General features: G+C 55.4%; 1 protein-coding gene across 1 annotated transcript in view; it reads right to left on the bottom strand.

Annotated features, from left to right (window-relative positions):
- Positions 1-327: 327 nt before the first annotated feature.
- HS3ST6 (heparan sulfate-glucosamine 3-sulfotransferase 6) overlaps positions 328-20,990 on the bottom strand; it is a 40,736-nt gene continuing 20,073 nt past the window's right edge. Inside the window, exon 2 of the mRNA XM_054843107.1 lies at positions 328-946. Within this exon, the coding sequence (XP_054699082.1) occupies positions 328-946 (619 nt within the window). The remainder of the gene's footprint in view (positions 947-20,990) is intronic.

The following is a 20,990-nucleotide window of genomic DNA, read 5'->3' as shown; positions in this document are numbered from 1 at the left end:
CACTCGCACACTCCCACTCGTGACCCAGAATGGTCACAGTTAATATAGATTAGCAAGGTTTACATGGAAGAATATTTAATCTGGTCAGGGAGGGGAGAGGGGTCATCTGTGGTTTTATTTCTTAAATATTTCTCTCTACTCCGGTAGGGTCCGTTTCTTGCCAGAAAAGGTCCGATATAAATTAGAACAAAGGGAGGAGGTTGCTGGTGGGGCAGCCACAGGCATCCCTGGACCATGGCAGCCATGAGCATCCCTGGACCACGGTCCTGGCTCCGCACGCTGCTGAGCAGACCAGGTCCCAGCATGGCAGCGTGCCCTGTGGGTGCCTCAGTCCCACCCAAAGTCCTGCCCTGTCATCTGATAAAACTTCATGTTGAAGGGTCTGTAAAACTCCCGCAGTCGCTGGACCACCTGCATGTCTATTTTGGGGTGCGGCCGCCCCTTGGATTTCCCCAGGCAGCGGGGCTTGCTGCCACCCTCCGGCTTCTTCAGGCAGGGAAAGCCCTTGGTCTCATTAAAATAGAAATGTTTGTCCGTCACCACTCTCTTGAGACCCAGAAAGTCCTGGACACGGCCCATCTCTCCAGCCGGGTCACTGACAAGCCTCTCCCCACTGACAAAGAGGAATTTGGAGAGGGGGAAGTACTGCAGCCAGTTGTCCAGGTGCTTGGCGTAGATCCCAATCCTCACCGCACTCCAGCTCGTGTCGATCAGTCCCGTGCTGACATTTTTGAAGGCCAGGGCCTGGAAGCTGGGGATGGCAGGGTTTTTGGAGAGCGTCTGTGTGTAGTCCGAGATGGCACGGGTGACGGGGTTGCGCACCACCACGATCAGCTTTGTGTCCCGAGACATGTTGTAGATGCGCCGGGGAGCCTCCTTGGTGACAAAGTAGCTGGGGGTCTTCTCCATTGTGATCTGCCCCTCCAGTGTCCGTGGCATCAGGCTCCTGGGGAGAGAAAGGGACACAGTCAGGACTCCGACTTGACGCCACAACAGGAACAAGTGGGAGCAAACCCCAAAACTTGGCCAGAAATGCTCAGGAGCTCCCCAACTACAACCACCTCTCTCCTTCCCCTCCTGCCAGCCGGGGACACTGCTTTGTCACACCCCGCTGGTCACCTCTTCATCTTCAAAAGCCTTCCTAGTTGCCCCCTGCCCAGGTCTCTCCTTTCCTCACCTCGTCTCAGTCTCCCTTTCAGCCCCCCGCCAGGGTCTGTCCCTGGGAAGGGACGCCCTGTCACTCTGCCTTGCCAGCAGCACTGTCCAGAAGGTACTTGCAGGCTGTCAGTACCCTTCAGAGGTCCCACACGACCCTCTTCCCAATCCTGGAAATCCCTCCTGCCCCCTCCTCCTCCTCCCCAGTGAGTTTCAGTGGCGGTGACCAGTGTCTTGGCACGTGTGTTTTGGGACAGGGCTCTCACCGATTACTTTTACTGGAGGTGCTGACTGGCCGCGTAGGGTCGCAAAGAGGAAAGAGGTAAAGGTCATCAGGGGTTGTGCACCCAGTTTGGGCAGGCGGGGGGGAACCAGGTTGTGCACGAGCACCTGGTGTCTGCAAGAATCGCCAGGGTGGTTCTTGCCCATATCACCGGGGGTGCTGCTGCCCACGCATCATCCCTAAAAACACCTTTGCCTCTAGAGAGGGTGAATAGGAAAAAGTCCAAAGTGAGAATCAAATAAAGGAGAAAAGCGAGCGCACGCCCAGGCAGCAGGGACAGACCAACGCTGACCGCTGTGTCCATAGCCCCCTGCAAGGAGCTCAGCTGAGCCCATCCAGGAACATTCACAGATGAAAACCAGCACTTCGATGCCTCTGCTAATTTGCCTCTTCCCTTTCTTGTTCCTTCTTTCCCTGATGATGCACTTGCACCAGGGTGAGGGCCAGTCCCTGCCAAGCCTGGGGATGCTCATGGTGCTACAGCCAGTGGAGGTAAACTGGGTGGACTGGCCCAGCTGCAGGCACCCATGGGTGCTAAGCAAGGTCACTTCGAACCCAGCCCAAGGAGCAGCTTGGGATGCAGATTCCCACCAAGACTCCCACCTCCTCTGCCTCCAGACAGCAAGCAGTTACGGCCAGAAAAAGACTGTTTCCTTTTTTCAAAAAAAAGGCAGAAAAACCTCTCAGGGCTCAGCCATTGTGCTGTGTAAAATTCACTGCCCTGATTGCTCCCTTGTGCACTTTAATGAGGCATTAATTGCCGGAGAAATTACCCAGGCGCGTCACCCTATGGGCTGAGGAGAGCCAGGGGCTGCAGAACGGGTCCCCTCTGCCACCAGCACAGGCACCTGCCCTAGAGCCCCTCACATCCCCCAGAGCTTCTCATGTTCCCCTTCTCGGGGGTGGACACATCTCCTCTGGCTGTCCTGGTGAAGATGGGACTTGGTTCCCCCAACAGCAGAGCCCCCCGAGCCGAGACTTCGGGGCCAGCCGGGAGGCAGCTCACAGGTCCCCGCTGCCATGACACCGGCACGGCTCCCCGGCACGCAATGCCACCCCGAGCTGCTGCTGCTCCCCACGGATTCCCTCGCTGGCAGACAGTGCAGATGTGCCAGGGGACTGACAGCTCTCGCTGCTGCATCCCAGCCACGTCCCACCAGCTCACTCCCACAGCACCCCGCACGGGAGCCCTTGCCAACAGACCCCGCACAGAGATGGGGCTCTCTCTTCATGGGGCTCATCTGGGATTCAAACAGCTTCATTTCCTCCATGCTGTCACAAGCCGTGGTCCCCATTCCCTCCGCAGTGCTTGGGGTGACATGCATGCTCCCCCTCCCTGGCCACGTAAAACAGAGGAGTCTCTAGCTGACTCCAGTGCTGGGCTGGAAACTCATTCTGCTCGGAGCACAGCAGCATTCTGCTTGGGTGCCAGGGCTCAGCCCTGCTGTCCACCCCACCTGGGCAGCTATCCTTGCACTGGGTCTGTCCCAAGCAACAGCCTGCTTTCCCGCAGGGAGGGGACATGAGGTTTTCAGAGGTTTGCTTAATACTTTGGGAAATGACCAAACCACTTCAATAGTTCTTCTGAAATAACAGCTATGTGTCTGTGTGCACACAGAAATACATGTAATACATATACAGAATAAGCATGTCCTTTCCTCCCTCCTAGGACTTTTCTTAGCAGATGGCAGAGCACCTAACCCAGCAGGCAAGCGCTGGTTTACAACGGGAAACTGAGGCACCAAGCAATGACATGGCTTGTGTAGGAGCTGCTGTGTAGATGCCTACATTCATCCAGCCAACAAACATCAGCCACCCTGACACAAAAATCACTTGTATGTGTCAGCAAACGCCCAGGGATCCAGGCTGAGCTGCTCCACACCCAGAGACATCCCAGGATGAGCTCCAGGGACCAGGAAATAGTACCAATACCTGAATACTAACTGCGATGAGGGATAAAACTAAGTGAAAAAATAAATCTAATCTAACAGAGGCATTTCACTTAACTGAAATGAGAGAGTTGGGACTGGACAGACTCTTTTTCTTACAAGGACTTTCCATTTTGCCTGAACTTGGAAGAACTCTGGTTTTAAAACTCAAGGTTGCCTCTGGGGTCTCCCCTGCCCCCCAGGACATCTCCACCCCATGTCCCTTGCTGCAGCTGAGTCCTGCAGCAGGGCCAGGTCTTGGCAGCAGCACTTTGGGGCTGGAAGGGGTGTTTCAGGGATCCCCATCCCACTGCTCGGAGCGGAGGCACCGGAGGGTTGTGCCTGGCGGGGGAGCTGGGTCCCCAGGGCGGGAGAGGACGGGCCACGCAGCAGCAGGGGCTGTGCTGTGGGGAAGCCAGGGCTCTGCCCAGCAGCATCTGTTCCTTATGTAATGGGAAAAGGCTTGAGGTTTCTGGGTTTTTTTTCCCCTGGACGCAGGAAAGAACACTTTATTAAAAGCATTTGCGAGCGATGCTGGGCCCCGCACAACTCCCTCCCCCAAACAAGAGGCAAAAGCCACTTTTTTTTTTTTTTTGACAGTGCCAGCATTTTCAGAGCCACTTCTCATCCCCAGCATCACGACCCAGCAACTTGGCCCCTCCACTTGGCACCAGTGGTGCCCAGGCAGGCGGGATGCCCTTCGGGGATATGTATGCACCCTGGGGGCAGTGATGGGTGGCTTCCCTAACGTTTTCAGCACCTCCCCCCCTCAAATAACTGCGCTTACCAGAGGACCTGACTGCCAGGGTTCCCACTGGGAAGTGCCTTCCCAAACCAGGATCAGGCCCTTGCGCCCCATATCCTGTCCCCTCTTTGCCCGGAGCCAAGCAAAAACCCAACCGCCCCACTCCAAACGCCACTGTTAGCTCACCTCCAACCTGCCGCTTGCGCTTCTCCCCCCCCCTCCCAGAGCCGAGCCAGCAAAGCACATTTAACACTAATTACATTCAGAAACCTGCCATAGGGTTTGCCAGGCTGCATGAAGCAGCTTCTCTGGGCAACTTGTTGAGGCATTTCTGCAGCACTTCCCCAGATGCCACTGGGGTTTCTGTACGGCAAAACGGCTCCTTCCTCGTGCTGCTCACCCGCCCAAAACCTTCTCTCAGCAAACATGGGCTTAAGACCTAAAACAGTCCCTCTCCTCAATGGGCAATAAAATGTTTATTATCAAACAGTGATCACTTGGGATGACGTGATCTGAAATCCTGGAGCGCCCACATTAAACCGAAACATTGCTTTTCTCAGCCTGTGCTCCACAAACCAGCACCGATTTGACCAGAGCTCAGGAATTCATGGTTGTGCTCAGCTTTCATAAAACACGATGGTTTGGGTTTGCTGCAGTTGCCATCGCGGTGTTCCCGAGGACATAAACCAGAGAGGAAACCCGCGAGCTACCCCTGCAACAGTGGTGCTCTCCGGCAGCGCTGATGCAGTGACCACGAAGAACGACGTGAGTCCAGATGCCCCAGCAAACGTTTTGCTAAAATATTTTAATAAAAGCCATTTTACCCCCCCTCCCTTTTCCTTTCTGCAGGGGGACAGCAAGGACCAGGCTGAGCACCATGGTGCTGAGGCCGTCTGTCTGTAAAAGGGTCTGCAGGGAAGAGAGACCCCAGGAGCCCCCCGGGACCCCACTCACCACAGGCAGCCCAGGAGACCCACAGCCAGCAGTACCATCACCTTCCCCACACTCATCCTGCTGACCAAGGCTTCTCAGCACCCAGGAGCAGCACCAACTTTAATTAAAGCCAAGCACACTATCCTAGACTTAATTAAAATTTAATTAAAATAGAATTTTTAATAAAAGTCCATGTTAGGGCAGGGATTCCCAACTCTGTTCGTACAGGTACCGCTGGAGCGGTGGCAACAAGCAGCTCCCATGCTTGTGGGCTGTGCGATGGGGTGCAGAGACCTTCCCCTGCCAGCATGGCCACATACTTGGTCCCCACACAAGGGATGTCCCATGCAAACCCCCCCACCAAGCCTGGTCCATCAGAGCCATAAGCTCCGCAAGCCAGCACTTACACGGACTCTTGGACAGGCTCCAACGCATCTACAGTTTTGTTTCAGATGGGAACAAAAAGCACACAAACCCCCAGGGGCTGGACACCGCTGACTTGGTTTTAAACCCTCAATCCCACAGTGGGTTAATGCGGAGCCGCCGTCCGCTGGGGTCCGGGTGGTGGCGGAGGAGCTGGGTCCCAACGTCATCCCAGGACTGCATCGGGAACACAGCAGCCTCCGAGCAGTTAATTGTGCAACACCTCCCCTTCCTCAGCAGTTCAATCACTCCCAACTACTTGCAAGATAATTACGCTATTTCACATTTTCATTAACTCCCTAATACTTTCCCCTAAATTACCCCAGTTAATTATTGATAACCCCTGTCTCCCTCCAGATCTGGCTTAAACCGACAAAGAGCAGGCCAGGATTCTGTTATGCTCCACTTTAGCACAAGCATTGGAAACTTTAATTAAATTTACAGTTAATTCTTATTGACCTTAAGAAAACACCTCAGGAATGCTAAGCATCATCTACAAGTAGGCGACACTGCAATGAGAGAGTACCTCTGCAGCCTTGGAGGGAGTTTGTATTTCAAGAGGAGACCACATGCCCAGGAAGAGGGATAAAACTCTTTTACCTTTCTATTAAGCTGATAAATTCCAGTTTTTAATAAATAGTAACATGACTGGCATTTGAGTGGCATCAGAAATGGGATTTCCAACATAGAGATATTCAACATGCGAAACTGCTAACATTTAAGGAAAATAGCAAAATCACAGAGAGGGATGGAAAATGCCACTGCCTACTTCAGAGCCTCCCAAGTGCCATTTAGCTCATCATTTCACCAAGTTTTTCTTCCTACCCACCCTGCTGACCCATCCTCCTCCTCTCACCCTCCAAGCTGTGGTACCTATTTGCTCAGTGGCTGCAATCACCACTGTACCACCTCGTACTCCGTGCAGGCAGGCAGCCACGACCCGGGGCTGTGGGTACCAGTCACCCAGGGCTGAGCTGACAAGCTCAGTCTGTAACATCCCCTAATTGCTCTCAGCCAAGGTGCATTTCCAAGAGCTGCTGGACCTCTCCAGGTCATTCCCTCTATTATAGTCAATGGGAAATTGCAGATTACGGCTGTGCTCCCAGGGGCCCTCGTTTAGATTAATTACCTCCTCTGTTGTGGTAGCAAGGTGCAATAACTTACAGCCCTGATAAAAATGCAGAAAGCTGCATTAAATACAGATTAACAGTCATAGCAGGCAGGTAATCAAAGCAGACTTCAAAAGCCTGGGCCGACATAACTTTCTAGGGTTAATTGGTTCATGATTCCTCGACTTTGGGATGATTTTGTTGCAGATGAAGGAGAACTCCTCCCAGTACTGAGCAGAGAGCATAAAGTAATGGATGTGCCTGTCAGAAGACAACCTCATTGATAAAATAAGTCTCCAGACCAAGAGCATCCCACGTGTTGGGTCTGGGGGAGGAACATTTGTGTGAGCCGGGCTGGAGCCCACGCTGGCACCTTGCACCACGTGCGGCTGCTGAGCGGTGCCTGCACGGGCATCTCTGCCGGGGCTGCACGGGGAGCAGCAGCCATCTCCCTGGGGGACTTCAGAGAAATGCAGCAGCGCTCGCAGCCTGAGAGCATCCCTGTGTTAGAACCTGCACTGGTGGCTGCACGTGTGGGGTAGGCTCTGCCCACAATTCATTCCCCCCTCCAAAAATGCCAGGCAGTATCTTTAGTACGGATACAGGTCCAACCTGTGCCAGGAGCATAAAGGGAGGCCCTGAAACCCCGGATAAACTGTAGACGTGGGTGATGGGTGCAGTCTGGATCAAAGTTTGCAGGTTCTATGTTATCACCAAAAGTGGAAGAGAAAAGGAAGAAAAAGCCCCTCTCTATTATTATAAAAAAAAAAAAAAGCACTGACAAAAAGTCCCTGACAAAAGCAAATGAAAGGCAAGGGGATTTCTGCTGGAGGGGATATGGTTGAGAGCTTTCTGCAGGGCCAAATAAAGTGACTCTTTCAAGGCGATAAGATGGGTGATTGCATGACGTGGGGGACAAAACCGACCGGGACAGCCCAGCTTAGTGCCGGTGACGGCTCCGCTCGCCCACCCCAACCCAGCCTTGTCTGGGCAGGGGGCACCCAGCGGCGTCCGGCTGCAGTTCCAGGGGACCTCGTCTCTCAAAGGCAGGGTGACAGACTGCCCGGGACCGGGCTCAATGGGGGACAGAACCTTTTTTGTGTAAATGTAAAACAGTTTGGAACCAGGAGAGGGGGACAAGGCTTGGGACAGATTTATCCTCTCCCAGCAGACACCCAGTACCACCCAGATCTGCATATGAATCGCCCCAACAGGCTTATCTCACCCGGCGGGACAAGGCTGCCTTTGTGGCCATACAGCAGCTATAAAGTTGTTAAACTGAAACCAGTTATGCAGACTTTAAGGTACTGGCCTTTTCCTTCAAAGCAGCTAAAATAGCAGCACCTTTGCTGGGAAGCAGGGTGTGAGAAAGCAGCTACGGGGTGGGATAGATCCAGCCTTGTGTCCCTGCTCCCAGCTCTGCCAAGGAGACGCCGGCTGCCAGGGGCCATGCTGTACCCCCCATTCCCCAAAGTGGGGTGGGGGGTATGCGTGGGCAGCCGTGCTTACCCCCCACCCCAGTTTCCTCCATCACCTCCTCTTCCCAGAGGAAGCACTGGGGCATCTGTTGAACCTCAGTGCAAAGCACGGAAGGTTGAACTAGCCGTCAAGCCGCCCGGGAGCAAATTAGGCCATGTTCTTTTTTATTCCTAATTACTGTGATCTTCCCCCTTTCCTTCCCTGCTGCCCCTTCAGAGGAGGCAGCGGGTCCTGCCAGCACCTCCCGGAGCAGGCAGAGCCCCCCAGGCACTTTCCATCCCAGGCCTGCCTCCATTATTTTTGATTCTTTCACCGATTCAAAAATGTGCAAATGAGGCCATGGCTTCCCAATCAGCCCTGGCCAGGAGCTAATTGGCTTTAAGCAGGGAAACCTGAATATGCTAATGATGGCAGTAACAAGCCTGTGATGCGCCTGGAAGGGGAGCCAAGCCCTCGGCTCAACGATCGGCTGACTCTGAGACACGTCAATTAACAACAAGGAAGATAATTTATTAATGCTCCTTTGCACCCCCCCCTGCCCTTTGCTCCTAATTACAGTTTGATACATGAAACACCACAGAGGTTTGCCGGGTCCTGTCACAGCCCTGATCCCAGCTGGAGCATCCCTGGGCAGCCCCGAGCGTCTTCTCCTGCCCCCGAGCAGCCTCTCACGGGGCAATAGCCCAGGACCACGACGGGAGGGTCTCCAGCCAACGCAAAGGATGCCAGAGCTCTGCCACCACTCGACCACAGGGGACGGAGTCCCTGGGCTGGGATTTAGCAAGGTCAGGCTGCAGAAGAGGCTCAGAGGAGAAGGGAGATGCAACGGGCTGGGTGGTGCTGCTGGCCAGGGCTGCTCCCCATGGACCCCCATATGGGGGTGTGAGCCCCGACAGACCCTTCCTGAGGGGCTCCGTCACCAGCTGCTTTGTCCTGTGAAGGGCAAGGGCTGCAAAGCAGGAGGCAGGCAGCAATGGGGTCTGTTGGGGGGCTCTGGGAAGGGCCAGGAAAGAAGGAGTTATGCATTTGGTTTTCCAACCTATTTAGCATTAAGATCTGGGGGATGTAGAGTGCAGAAAGGGGAGAAGCCCATTAGCATTTCTAATGAAGTGGCTGCTTTTGCAAGTCACCCGACACCCAGTTATTAACCCTGATAAGAACTGGGGCCATTTAGGAAACCATGACTGCTTTGTCCACCTACCCAAACCTCCGTGCACCCCAAGACACCAGCCCTGGCAGAAAGGCGAGGAAAAGGCTGTTCCCTGCCCAACGCCACAGGCAGCTGCAGCCCCCTGCTCCTGCTCCCACGCAGACCCAGACTCGCTCCCCGCCACCACCCGGCATTTGCATCGCAATCGTGCTCATGTTTATGGCTGGGGGTTGCAATTATGGGCAGCTCAAGGCCCTGAAGGTTTTTTCTTTGCATGGTTATTCCAGCAGGGTCGTTAAGGCCAAAGGGCTCCCGGTGAATGCACATAACGGCATATGATTATGAAAAGCAGAAACCAGAGTTAATAAGGGCACAGCTCCTTCCCTGTTCGGGAGCGACAGCACTGGAGGAAGAGGCTGCTTGGCCTCTGTCAGCACCCAGGGGAGATTTCGGAGACGGTCCCTCCTCACCCTTCTCCCCTGTGGAGCTACGCTGCATGGAATCACCCCAAAAACGCTGAGCGGCTGAACTCCCTGTTGATGTCTGCCAGGGACCCATCCCAGCCAGCACCTCTCGGGTCCCCCCTCCTCCCGTGCTCTTGCTGAAGGCACTGTCCCTTGGCCAAGGCACAAAGCCACGGCCACCCCAGGACTCCTGCTTGCTGTTGGAGTCATCGCCCATGGCTACAGAAAAGAGCGCTGAGCGCCCCAGGGTTCACCCAGACACAGAATAACAGCAGGACGGTGCCGCCTGCACCCTCAGCTACAAGAGGAGGGCCTGAAGCAAAACCAGCCTTGTGTGCCCAGGAGCAACATCTCGCTTGCAGCAAGTAAAGATGTTGAACAACTGTTCGTGAAAAAGCAGCTGAAACTGCTGCTGGGGTTAAAACAGGTGAGAAACAGAATAGCTACATGAATCCCCAAAAACCCTACAGAAAGCACGGGCTGACCCGTGCCCAGCCTTGGTGGGATGCTGGATTGGGGCTGTGTAAGGCGAGGGCAGGGCTGCAGCGGGCACGCACAGCCCTCTCCATCTCTCTGGAATGAAGCGCGTCTGCACGGCAGCAATTAGAAATCCTCTCCTCTCAGCTCGCTCCCTGGTGTCCCTTTGATTCCCGAGTCCCAGCAGCCCCGGGGGCACGGGGACAGCCTGTGGCAGGTGTCTTGCCTGTGACCCGGGTCAATCGAGGGCTCTGATCTCCAAATGACCCTTCCCAGCAGTGAATATGTACCCGCACTCAAACAGCTTGCAGATGAAGGAGCAACAGACTGGAGATGATTTATTCAGGAATTAAAGGTTCAGTACCCCTTTTAAAGGCTGCGCCTCGGCACTGTCAGCCTTCATTGCACACAATTAAAGGGGTTAGCTGCCCCAGCCCGCCGCGGCCCTCCTCCCTTCCAGAGGAATGAAATCAAACAAAACCACCCCCCCCGCACACCCTTGCCAAGCCCCGGTCCAGTCCCTCCAGCGTATGGTTGGGGGTACTGCAGACGGACTTGCAAACTCAGTGCACGAGTGGCCCTGAGCTCCAGCCTAGGAATCTGCTCCAGCTCCGTTCTCTGCCAGGGACCAGCGTGGCTCTGCCCAGGATGGGGGGATGCAGATGCTCAGGTTTTCTCCCCACTCGCAGGAGGGGATGCTCAGGGTCAGGGTCTCTGCTCGGCTCACGGTCATAGCCCTGGTGCTACCCGTGCAAAGCCCGTTCCTGCAGCTGGGGCTTGGCGAGATGCTCCTGGAGCCCTGGACCGGGCAGGATTTATTCTTCCTCCTGTTTATGCCTCCAGAGCAAGACCTGACCCCCCCTCCACCAGCTCAGCACCTTCAGGCTCCAAACAAGGAAGGCGCTGGTCGCGTGTAAGCTCACACCAGCATAATTCAAACACAGGCTTGAATTTCCCTCTCACACCTGAGGTGGGAGATAAGGATAAAATTTGGCATCGTCCGGATTATTTTTTTCCCTTCCGAGTTGTGAGAACTGATGTGGTGGTTTGGCTGTGGGGAGGGAGCATCGCTCGTGGGCGCAAGCAGCAGGAATTCAATGAAAAGCTTCCTTCCTTCTATAAAAGAAAAAGAAGAAATCTGCTGGCAGCAGTGGCTGCTGATAATCTCTTTCCAAGGCTGTAAATTTTCCTGCAGCTACCCCGGCAAGTAATCCAGCAGATTATTACACCTTTCAGCAGAATCAGCCTTTTAACTACGCTCTCCCCTTGCCATGCATCTTGTGTTTTATGACCTGACTTGCTGTCTGAGCACAGGGAAACACAAATTATGCTCTTCTGCAACCAGAATACAGGCACCGGTGACAAATTTTATACCTCTGGTAACTGGGATCCTTGGGCGCTGCAATAAATAAGGAAAATTTGCTCTTAAAGCTGCATGGGGCTGCCAGGCTGGGGGCTCTGCATCACCGCAGCACGACAGCCTGGGGAGGGGAAGGGACCCCCCGTCCAATGCTCTGGAGAGCACCCCGCTAACCCAGGCAATTGCGATGCCATGCTGAGAAGGCACACGCCGCTCGGACGGGTATAACACGATTAACACATACTAATATACTTCCACAGGCCAGCTATTTTTTACGGACCAGTTGTCCCCAGCCTGAGCACTCCAGGCAGGCAGTACGCTTCTGGCAGGCCGTTCGGATGCAAAATTTATTGCTCTTTAAAAAAATTGAAAAAAAATCCCTGAGATCACGGTAAGTATGTATAAGGTCTTTGTTTTCAATTACAAATAAAAAATACACATATTGGTTTTCACTAAATTATCCTCTTGCAGCAATGGGGTGATCAGTCCCGGTTTCCTACCTAGACCAAGGAGAACACAGGAAGGACGTAAAAAGCCCACAAAATCTCTTTTTTTTCAGGTTTAAAGTTACATGGCTAGCAGAAATAGGAATTCTTCCACTTCCCAATGCTCGAGTGGGTAAAAGGGAAACAACTCTAGTTACAAAGCCGTTCCTAAAAGACAAATGAGAAAGCACAAAGACATTGAGGTCTCTCAGGTCATTGCGTGCGTGGTGCAACACCCATTCCTCCGACCACCTCCTCCCTCACCCTTGCAACTCCACCTCACCCCACGCAGCCAAACGATGGCCAGATCCTGTGTGGATGCTCCAGGGATGGAAAAGCCGTGTCCCCACCACGCACCGAGCACCACAGCCGGGCTCGCCTCCGCCCCGGGAGCTCCTCAGGCGCAGGGGTTTCCCTGGGCAGCCTCTGCAATGCACGAGTGAGTTCTCCCAAGGATCTCTGTGCCCACGGGCAGAAGGTGTCTTTCTCTCCCATGGCTTAACCCCATGCATGGCACAGCAGCATCTGCTTGCTTTTAGGCGGGGGCAGGGAAAAGGAAAAAAGTTATCTGTAATTTTGCAGTTGGCTGCAGGGCCTTGGGCTGCTGCACACCAGCACCAGCCATGCCACGGAGCTGCAATACCCAAATTTGAGGCAAAATCCTCCAGTATTTCGAGTGCATCCATCCCCTCGCTGCCCTGTGGTGCCATGTCCTGGAGGACAGTGGCTGCAGGTGGTCCCAGCCCACAAACAGTGCCAGCCTGAGCCACAAGCTCTCAGCTAATTAGCTCAGACTAATTAGCCAGGGTGCAGTGCCGGTGGCAGGACTGACACTGCCCTTCACGGTGATGGGTTCCTGGGATCCTTCCTTGCCTTGATCATAGGGTGCAGGCGAGGGGCATCCCCAGCAGCCGGGGCAGCCCTGCCCTGCCCGCTCTGCCCAGCCCTGGGGAGGGCGCGTGGGCAGGACCCCCACATCGGACACCCCGGTCCCAGCCCCGTCGCAGGTGCAGGAGCAGCAGGAGCCCACGCAAGGGAGGAAGAAAGGAGGAATCCACACATGTCTGCCAGAGCGAGACCTTCCCGCTGGCTGGCGAATTGACAGCTGCTTTGATTTGATTAGCAGATGCTGACGAGGCATCGAGACAAGTCCCCAGAGCCATGAATAATTTCAGTGTATTTGTGTTTATTTGATCTCAGTATGAGGCTGGCCCCGCTGCCTCGCCCAGCCCTGGCCCGGACCCTCGCAGAGCGATGGGGAAGGGGCTGCCGGGCTGTCCAGATGGCCGCTCCGAGGCCACCGTCGGCAGGGCTGGTGGTCCCCCTCCGGTGTGTGCTCTGGGGAGGAGAGAGCCCTTTGCCGCGCTCTTCACCCTCCTCCATCCGCACCTCCTGCACGGCCATCCCACTGGGCTGGGGGGTGAAGAAGGGACTCCCCTCAGCAGCTTTCAGGGAATAGAAAAGATCCCCTCCAGCCTCATGACTTTTAACGTAACTCATTCCAACATTTTCAAGTCTTTTTTACAGTTTGTCCTCTTTTAAATGACCAAAACCGGGAACTTTGCGCTTTCTGATTCCCAGACCAGAGCTGGGATCGGAAGTATGTGCCAGGGCCACCAGGTTCTGCTGCCATCACCGAGGATCAGATGCTCATTAGAAAGCAATTAATGTGTTTCACAGTAATGAATTGGCCATAAAGCTCCATGGTCCAACACATAAACCTACCAGTGGTTTCCCCTGAACCAGTGTACTCCAGCACTGCCCCAGGTATCGGGTCTCCGATCTCTCCCTCCTCCACTGGCTGGCCAGTTTGGACCCCGGGCTGGCTCTCCCTTCCCCCCCCCAACCTGAAACTGGACAGCCAGCGGAAAATGCTACTAGCAGAAGAGATCAAGAAAAACTCCCTCCCTGTGATGAGCTGGGGATGCTCCGCTCCTCTGCCCCAGCACCATGGTGCATGATGGCACGCAGACCCGGCCAGGGCTGAAAAGAGGGAGTCTGAGCCCAGGGCGGGAGCTGAGATTCCTCTCGCAGCTCCTCCCGGGGTGGCTTTGGGAGAAGATGACCCAGGACCACGCTCAGCAGGCACAGCCCTTGCCATGATGCTGCTGGGGGTCTGCCTGCATCTTCAACAAATGCAAATTTAATGTAATTCTTCTGCCCACAGTGCCTTCCACATCCAGTTGAAAACTGCACTGGTTAGATCTGATGACTTAGAAATCAAAGATGCTCCGAGTGAGATGAGAGCCCGACCCCTGCCATCAGGGTAACACCTCTCCCATCACCGTGTGCGGATCTAGCACATGGCGAGTCAACCGACTACATTTCATGGAGGCTTCTGCAAAAATGCCTTCCCAGTCTGGCTTTCCCCTGCTGAATGAGTCCCGCTCAAAGCTTCAGCTTCAAACTAACCACGAGTCATTCTGAAATGCATCCAAAACTGTCTCATTTCTACCTAAGAAAACATAAATCAGTCCTTGCTCATGGACTGGAGCCAGGTCTGAGGTCTGCAACAAAGCCGTGGGGATCCATCAGCACAGTTTCCAGTGACAGTTTTAAGCTCTCTTGGCCAGATCCACAAAGGTATTTGGGAACCTAACGCTCACCAAAATCACCAGGAACTGCACACGGGATCCCCCTACTCGCTGCCATCCCAGCCCTCCGAAGGAGAACCGAGCTGGTGCCTCGCTCTGCCCCAGCTCCCTGACCCTCCATCCCAGCCTGCCGACACCTCAGCTTACCAGGAGCATCCCCCCGTGCTGCCTCTGCTTGGGGGTACCCTGTGCCCTGCAGCATCGAAACCTTCCAGCACCAGATACCCATCGCCAGCAGCTGCCACCGGCACAGGGGTTTGAGCAGGAGGGTACCCCGGGGTGCCCGCAGTGAGGGGGGGCAGGAGGGGGTACAGGTGGGTGATGAGAGCCAGCAGCACCAGACCTGCCCTCGCTGCGTGGTGCTGGACCAGCCCAGCTCTGCTCTAAGCAAGCAGCAGCTTCAACAAACAGCCCGAAGTGATGCATGAGCCGTAGGGCTTGGCCCGAGGGAGGAAAAGCACCATATTGGTGCAATTACCTGAGTTTAGACAAACCTCCGCGGGTGCCTGGGCCAGGCTCAATAACTGGCAGATGAGCGGCATCATCTGCAGCATCAGCTCTTGGCTGGTGCACGGGGACCCTCTGTGGGGCTCCCGGGGGGCTCGGGGCAGGGAGCAGATGTCCCGCAGGCGCACAGCCCCACGAGCCGCTGCAGGTGTGGGGCAGGGGAAATGTGCTGAGGCAGCAGTGCTGCCATCACAGACACCCCCAGTCTGCAGCCACGGCTGGGCTATGGGCAGGATCCGGCCGTTCCCATCTCCCAGCGCTGCTGTAATGCCTTTGACAGCTCGAGCTGGTGATTGCTGGGCTGCTGCCCGCCTGGCCCTGGCAGGAGGCATGGCTGCACGCTGCCTGCATGCTGCCTGATGGTCTGGAGCAGGCAGCAGCTCCACGGAGCAGCAGGTTACCCCCAGGTTAACCCATCTGAAGGCAACGGTTACCCCTGACCCCTCGAGACAGCTGCCTGCAAGGAGGCAGGGATGGAGCCAGGGCTGCCCAGCCCTCCTCCTCACCCCCTCCCCTGGCTGAGCAGGGCGAGGGAGCCATAACTGCGTCTGAGATGACAGGGGTTTCATCCTGCAGCTGGAGAGCAAAGCTCAGACGGTGCACGACAGCCTCCAGGACAAGAGCAAACCATCCCCTTGTCTCCCCTTTCCCCGGAGCAGAGGTCATGACAGCATCCATCAACCCAAACCGCTGCGTCCCCCCAGTTTCTGCAGCGGTGCTGCATTCTGCACCCCCTCTCCCTGGCTTTGGGGGTTGGCAGGGAAACTTCAAAGTGTAGCCCCCCTTGTAATGGTCACCATCCTTGCACCTTGCTGGTGTCCCCCCCGGAGCAGCTCCCGGCTCTCTACAAAGCACGTGCTACATGTGCTACAGCTCACAACAGCTCCAAGCTAGAGGAGCTTGTCTGCCCTCCCTGCCTCCATCGACGACAAAAACCAGAAATACGGTTTGTTTGGTGTTTGTCTTGGGCCGAATGCTGTCATGCTGCTCTTGTTGGGATGGAAAATGCATCCAGTTTTCCACAGAAACAAAAAAGATTCCCCATCTGTGTCAAATTTGTAGTACAGCCTGGGGGAAGACGGGAAACAAATTTAGCTCTTTTTTTTTATTTTTGCTATCAGAAAAAGCCCCGTTTCCTGGCAAAGAGCAGAGCTTCGCTTCGCCCCGGAGTGCGGCGGTGACATGAGCCACCACCACTCGTGGAGCCCAAGCTGCTCTGTGCCATCCCATCCTGTGGCATGTCCCAAAATGCCAGCAGGAGCCAGGCAAAGGGAATCGGGAGAGGAGCCCCGATGTGCAGCTCGCAGCCCTGGAGCGGCTGCCAAATGGTTCTTCTCCCCGACAACCTGCTCAGCCACTTCCATAAATGCGCAGGACTTCTCTCCCCAGTGCACAGCCCATCACATGGGAGCTAATAACTTTCCTCTGCAGATAAGGGAGAAGCCTCAGAAATCCAGCCAAGCCCGGACAACGAGATTCAGGATGCTGGGGATGCTGCTGGGCACCCAGTGGGGCAGCAGCCTGTTCCCCCCTCCGCTCGCACGGTGGTTCAGCTGGTCCCCAGGCGAAGGAAATCCCCCACTGAGGAGGGAGACGTGGGTGGATTACGCATTTCGCTGAAAAAAAAAAAAACCAAACCAAAAAAAGCTGTTTCTCCAGCTCTAGAGAAAGAGGCCTTGGAAGCATCAGGAAGGCGCAGAGGATACGGGGGTTTCTCCAGCCCCGCGCCCAGGCTGAGCCGTTGGCAGCTCCCAGCTCCCCATCACCTGTGCTGGATGAGGCCGAGGTGCCTGGGCGGAGATGGAGGGACTCCATCCACAGCACGGCAGGTTCGGGTCTCTTGCCCCGGTGTCGGTGCTCCCTCCCTCCCTCCCTCCCTCCCTCCCTCGCTCGCTCCAGCAGGAACAACTGGGAGTTCTCTAACAAAACATTTCTTCACTGGAAAAGCATTGGTTTGTGGCAACCAGAGCTGTTTGTGGGAAAGGACTGGATTTTGATTATTTTTAGCCTGGCTTCCTAAGGAAACGTGGCTTAAGCAATCACACGGTCTGTCTGCCTGTCCGTCCAGCTGTCTGCCCGTCTTCCCCCAGCTACGTCTGATCCCACCGGCCAATTCCAGCCAGATTTGATGGAGGACAAGGATCAAAAATAGGAAGTTTGCACACTTCCATCAAAAGCTGCAGCTGAGCAGCAGCTGGGACCCCGACCGCTGCCCTCGGCTCAGGGCAAAGCAACTCCAGCAGAGCCCAAAACCCAGCAGCCCCATCCACGCCAGCTTTGCTGGGCTTCAGGCTCCCCACTCCCACTCAGTACCAGGGTATTTGAGTGGCCAGCATTGCGGAGGAAGGAGAAATACGCTCCTTGAGACTAAAACTCATTTGCAGAAGTTGGAAAGGCTCTCAATAATCTTGCCATTAAGTAGCTCCCCAGGCAGAGCCACCTTTGGCAGGCGTCCCTCCCCACCACGTCGGGCAGAGCTGCGCTCGCCAGCAGGAAAGTCCTTCCTGGAGCCAGGGGCTGGACTCTGCCAGGTCTTGGGCACTGGTTGATAACAGCAGCCAGGCCAGACATCCTAAGGGTCACAATCCTGACCCCACACCCCAGGGTAACACCAGCCTCCAGGGACAGCCTGCTGCTGGCTCGTCCCCAAATTGCCTTAATCATAAGGAAAAAAAAAAAAAAAAAGAGCAAGCATCCCAGCACGCCCCAGCCTCACTACATTAGCGTATCTTGCTGCCACAGCCTCTCTTCCCGATGGGGAAAGACCCTCAGGTCCGGCAAAACGCCAGCTCTGCAGCAGGCAGGGCAGCGCAGGAGGGACGTACCCAGCCCCGGCAAAGCGGGACAGAGAAACCGCAGCAAAGAAAGGGCATTTCTGCAAAGCCCCAGGCTCAGGGCTTCAGAAAGAGGGAAGAGGAATTCAAAGGCTACATTACTTGCTCCCAAGTTATTATGTGTCATTGTATATATTCAAGATGGTCTTAAAGTCCTCAGAAGCCAGCGGAGCAGCAGAGGTTGAAGCGCGGAGGCTGGCAGAAGCAGAAAGCTGCTCTTCATAGTGCCCCTGCTGTCTGTAGAGGAGGGGAGGAAATCTTGCACCGCCTTTTCCACTGATGCAGCGGTGATAATATCTACTTAATTTAATTTGTGCTGTTTCCAGTCATCAACTTTTATGCACTTCCAGGAAGTAATAGGTTGATTTTCATTTCTATGTTTGAAACTTGGGAAGTCGAGGACCAGCGAAGGTGGTGCTCCCGAGAGCTGTGCCAGCACGCCGCCACCTCCACAGCTGAGCCCCCCAGGCACTGCCCAGCCCTGCACGGTGGCAGAGCGAGGGGCACCCAGACCTTCAGCCCCTCTCCTGGCTCACAGCAAACAGACCAATATCTCCATCAACGACCACGGTCCAAACCAGGGCTGGGCATCAGAGACCGCAGGGCTGCTCTCCCAAACCTGCCGGAAAGTCCACGCCATCCCACCGGCATTTGCCGAGGCAGCAGGACCACACAAGGTTCTGTCCCGTGGGGATGCTCCGGGCTCCATCGAGCTGCCCCCGTGAAGCCAGATGGGACCCTGCCTCGCTTTCACAAGAGCAGCGGCTCCTCAGGAGCCCGAGACCCCCACACCTCTGTGGAGACCACCAAGGCAGGGCAGGAGGAAATGCTTGTCTGCCCTCAAGCTGCATTTTGCTGTGGGAGCAGGAGCCTCGGGCTGTAAACACCGGCACTTCCCAGCTGCTGCTCCTCCAAAAGTGACCGGCCCCCAAGTACTGCTGCCCCTCATCCCTGGGGACTGATTTAGGACAAGAAGCACAGGCAGCCCTGCAGCAGCCAACCCTCTGATGTGGGCTATCTTGCATCTCATAATGTGGGTGAGCTCATACTGAGACTGCCTGTGTGGATTCTCTGGTGTCTAATAACAGGGCTGTGCTGCAGGTGCAGCCCCTCCTGGGAGGGCATCTCCTTGGGACAGGACTGGAGAGGCATGGGTGCTAGCAGGGTGCCCCATGCGTCCCCCCATCCTGCCCTTGGCTGTTTACTCACAGCCTGTAGGTTTTGCCCCTAAATTTATCAGCGGTAAAATGTTTCCATAAGCACCAGAGGCCCTTCCATCTCGGAGCCTGGCAGAGCAGGGAGGGAGCAAGGCACAGCAAGTGGTTCTGGGCAGAGACCGTGCCTGGGACTGACACTGTCTTCCCTGAGCTGTGTCCAGAAACAAACAGTAATTCCCAGGAGAGGTGAGAACCTAACTCATTTTTTAATCCAGCTCACTTTTTAAAGTCAGCTCATTTTATCCCTGCAGCACCAGCAGCAGACAGGCTGGTGGCCACCTCAGCCGCTTCCATTAATGACTTGCAGGCCAATTGCTGCAGCACAAAACTCTCTTGGTCCAACGGGAGTCAGACCCTGCTGCGATACGGGGGGAGGACCACAGCTGCCTGGCACTCTGGAGACATGAAAAAGCAAGAACCATGTTCCCATGGGCTCCTCACTACCCCAGAGCTCAGCACGGGACCACATGGACACTCGCTTACCCACTTACACGGCACTAGGAACAGTTTGGTGTACCTGGGTCAGAAGGAAAGCAGTAGTTCCACCAGCCAGGAGATTGAATCTATTCCTCACCTCCTACAACATCACCACATTAGCATCCTTAACTAGGCACTTCAATATCTGGGTGATGATGGATAGGTGGAGGGATGATGGATGGGAGCATGCAGCTAGACAGACAGATCGATCCCCACGTCCCTGGCAGCTGCTCCCGGTAACCCAGCCCAAGGCGGGGAGCAGCCGAGGTCTTTGCGAGGGCTGGGGTCTGCACCAGAGGTCTGGATGGTGAGTTTGGGCTGCAGAGCCTGAGGACATGTGGAACCAAGCCCACAGCAGGGCATGTAACCAGTAAGACAGGCTGAATTTAAAGGACTAGTAACATCAAGGCTTGCAGCGGCTGGTGGTCCTGCTGCAAAAGAGCTTCATGAACATCCGCTGATAAGGAAAAGCACTGGAGACCGCAGCCGTGGACATGGTAAGCGTAGCAGCTCAACTTGGGTTGTTGTCTGCTAATATCCAGGCTAAGAAATCGTCAACAAGTGGCAGTCATGGAAACTCCGTCCTACACAGCTGATGGGGACAGCGAGCACCAGGCACATAGACCAGAGCCCGGCTCTCCTGCTACCATCCCTGTCCCGTCAATCGGTCACTGCAGCCAAAGAGCTGGTCCACGATGAAGCCCGGCACTGCTGGCACCCAAGCATCCACAAAGGCAACAGCTTTGTGTGCTTCTGCAGAAGGGCTGCTCCAGCCTGGCAGAACGCAGCCCGGCCTCTCGGCAGCCATCTCTGCAACCGGGACCAGCTCCCAGGGAGCACGGAGGGAAGTGCTGAACTCCCGGGTGGTGCTGAAATAACCATGGTGGGGCAGATCAGCCCACCGCTCACCAACACCAGTGCACTGGTCCACTGGTGTCCCTTGGCCAGGTCCCTTGCCACCACACAGCTGAATCGACAGGTCTTTTATCCCGCAGCACAGCTACACCTATGCCCACGCACGCACAGAACCATATCTCTTAAAAACAGTCATGAGCAGGGCAGAGCAAAGGCCAAATCCCAGAGCCAACATTACACCAGCCAGGAACAAGGCAACGATCCCATAGCTCCGGCAGGATCACCCACTTAGCAGGGACCGGGGGATCCGGCGTTCCCAGTAGCCGTGCCGGCAGAAAGCGAGCAGGACTCTGGCGTGGTCTGCGTGCCCGCGGGAGGTGCGGGAGAGGCTCCCCAGCCCATGGCCCCGGCGGCTGCTGTGGGACCACAATTTTCTCTTTCTTCCCCTTTTTGAATGCAACAGAGGAAAAATCCGGGGCCGTTTGGAGTGCATTGAGCAGCGGGAGGCCAAGAAG

Source organism: Grus americana, chromosome 15 (assembly GCF_028858705.1).
Source record: "Grus americana isolate bGruAme1 chromosome 15, bGruAme1.mat, whole genome shotgun sequence".
NCBI lineage: Eukaryota > Metazoa > Chordata > Aves > Gruiformes > Gruidae > Grus > Grus americana.
This window is presented reverse-complemented; position numbering and strand designations above follow the sequence as displayed.